Here is a 3,113-nt window from a genome sequence, read left to right on the forward strand (position 1 = left end):
AGATACTGTCTATGATGAGGTATCACAGGAAAAGGGTGAGTCAAATGCAACCATCACTATTAAAAATTCCAGTAGTTGTGCTGATGGAGAAAATAAAGACAAAGCCAGTACCTCTGCTGGCTCCAAGTGCATTGATGAAAAGGGTAGTAGTATCCTAGTCAGTATTCCCGATATCTGAAATTACATTGAAAAAAAGGATGTTGACAATTTCCTAAAGCATAGGATTTTACTTAATCCATGGCAACCTGAAAAAAGTTATAATTTTAAGGCTGACGTAGGCAGCTGGTCTATTCTAAAGCAGTTAAAGGTGCCCTCTGCAAGTTTTGTGTGCTTTTCTGCCCACTCATAATGCATGGTAGTCATCATAGTGCATTCATAAGCTGCCCATTCACAAATTTCAAAAATTTCCATGAATGTGCAAAAATGCATATGAATTCCAAGTGGCATAAAGATGCAATAGAAAAGTCAAATAATTTCATTAGTGGTGTGACAAACAAAACTAAAGGTGTGGAAGAAGTCGCCAACGAAAATCTTGCGAAATTAGTACAAACTGATCGTGCGAAGTTAAAATCAAATGTTTCTTGTATATTGTTTTGTGCATTACATGACTTACCTTTAAGAAGAAAAACAAATTCAACTGTGGTATTTGATGATTTGTTACAATTTAGAGTACAGTCAGGTGACATAACACTGCAGAAACAATTTGAGGGTGCGCCTAAAAATGCTACCTATGTTTCTCATAGAACCCAAAATGATTTAATTGATGTATGCGCTGAAGTACTAAGAAATGATTTAATTAATACCATCAATAACAGCGAATCATTTTCAGTTTTGGCAGACAAAACAATGGATATTGCTGGCACAGAACAAATTCCTCTTTCTGCAGGTTATTTTGACCATGCAACTAATGTTGTCAGAGAAGACTTCCTTGGATTTACACCATTAGCAAGGTTAGATGTTCAACATATCTCCAACACAATAATATCTACTTTATCTGCTTGGGGTTTAAATCTAGATAAAATGGTAGGAAAAGGCTATGACGGGTGCAGTACGATGGCCAGTAAAATTAGTGGAGTACAGAGGATAATTTGTGAGAAATATTCCAAGGCTCACTTCTATCATTGTGCTAGCCATAGACTTAATTTAGTTGTGAATGATTTGATCACCTTACCAGAGGTTAGACATGCCATTGGTACTATAAAAGAAAGAATTTCTTTTTTCTGGGGGAGCACACAAAGGAAATTCCTAGTTGGGAACCTTCAAAAACTGTGTGAGACACACTGGTCTGAGAAGCATGAGTCTATAAGGAAATTTAATGATAAGTTTTTAAAAATTGTTGAAGCATTAGCAATTTTACATAAAGAAGGAGATCGTGAAACTAGGCAGAAAGCCTGGCAACTTTACTGCACACTTACTTCTCCAACATTTATTGTTACATTAAAAGTCATAGCAAAATATTCAGTCAAACTAGAACCTGTCACCAATATCCTACAATCAGAAAACATTAACTTGTTAGAAGTTTCAGAACACATTCAAAGAACTGTAAAAATGTTATTGGATGACAGAGAAAATGTGGAAGCAGAGTTTGAAATGATAATGAAAAGTGCTGAAAGCAACTATAGTGCACTTGGAATAGATGTCACTGGCATTTGACAACTGTGAGTGATGCACGACAAGTGCATTGTTCAAATCATCCATAGTTTCTGTCACTGAGTACTACAGAAAATCTCTCTTTACTCCATATTTGGATTCCCTAGTCCAGTCCTTGCAAGAAGGGGTTTCAGAAGATAGCAAGGCATCTTTTGAGATTTTCTGCTTGCACCCAAAGGTAATGAAATCCCAAAGTGACCTAGATATGAAAAGGATAAGTCAAAAGGTTTTATGGAGATCGTTTAGATAACTTCACTGAAGAAGCATAGACATGGATCACTATATGGAAACGCGATAAAGTAACTGAAGGAGATATTGCTGAATTAAGCCTGACTCATCTACTTGACAAAGCCAAATTCTTGCCCGCTGTAGCTTCAGCCTTGAAGATAGCCCTTAGCTTACTGGCAACCACTTGCTCTGCGGAAAGATCGTTCAGGTACTTAATTACCACAGTAACATTTTTCTGATTGTAATTAATTAATTAGAAAGACTTTGAAACAATTTCTTAAGTCAGATGAAACATTTCTTCTAATTATTTTTAAATCTTGTTTGAAATATTATCACAATAGAGTAACTGAAGAAGATTACACTGTATGAATTGGTATAGGCCTATGTTTGTTTGCAGCACTCTCAGGAGTAAAAAAACGTGGCTAAGAACTACCATGGAAGATAATCGAATCAGTTGTTTGTGTATGGTGTCAGTTCATTGTGATAAGATAAAATCAGAGGAGGAGTCCTTTATCGAAAAAGTGGTAGATAGTTATGTGAAGGACCCGAGACGAATTCAGTTTCTGTTTAAGTAATGCAGGTATGTGAGCAGTCAAGTTTTGCACATTATTAGTAACAGAACCGATTTCCTCATTCATATGTCTTCTTTTGTTCTTAATATTAAATTTACAACAGTATTTCAAACTACATTAATATGTTTGTAACAATAAAACAGCCACATTATCCTTACAACCAAAGTTCACAAAATTTGTTAAGACATGAATCTGTTATGGGTTGTGGAAATTATTGTGTACATTTAGTTTTTACTTTACAAAATAGAAAGTAAAGCCCTGATTTTTGTTCACTTTTCTCGGGACTAACAGAGAAAAGTGAATATAGCAAGAAAATGTATTAAGGCAGGTGGAAATAAATGATTTATTTTTACTTAAAGAGAGAAAATAATTTATTTTTATGTATTTAACAATCTGAAATTGTTATTATTTATTTTAAGCACCTATTAACATCTCTCAGCAGTGGTGCACTTACTGACATGGCGTTGTGCCTCAAAATGTGCATTTACGAGAGCAATTCAGAATATTCCCACAACTCATAAAATGAGACACCTTTACAGCAAATGTGTGAGAAACAGCAAATTCATCTAAAACTGATGTGGCTGACACTAGGGCATCTGCCTGTAAGAATACAGCATAGCACACAAAACTAAACTTTGCAGAGCTGCCAAATTTTATTTGGAA

The 3,113-nt window shown here is 35.0% G+C and overlaps 1 protein-coding gene across 1 annotated transcript; it reads left to right on the forward strand.

Moving 5' to 3' along the window:
* The first annotated feature begins 423 nt into the window (after positions 1 to 423).
* Positions 424 to 1,653, forward strand: LOC126297674 (52 kDa repressor of the inhibitor of the protein kinase-like). Its single transcript, XM_049989188.1, has one exon. It carries the CDS (start codon positions 424 to 426, stop codon positions 1,651 to 1,653), a length of 1,230 nt encoding a protein of 409 aa, XP_049845145.1.
* Positions 1,654 to 3,113: the final 1,460 nt, after the last annotated feature.

The sequence above is a fragment of the Schistocerca gregaria genome, chromosome 1 (genome assembly GCF_023897955.1).
Source record: "Schistocerca gregaria isolate iqSchGreg1 chromosome 1, iqSchGreg1.2, whole genome shotgun sequence".
In the NCBI taxonomy this organism is placed as follows: Eukaryota; Metazoa; Arthropoda; class Insecta; order Orthoptera; family Acrididae; genus Schistocerca; species Schistocerca gregaria.

Excerpts from the sequence above, each read along its gene's own strand:
- LOC126297674 (XM_049989188.1), top strand. The coding sequence starts at position 424 with ATGCATATGAATTCCAAGTGGCATAAAGATGCAATAGAAAAGTCAAAT.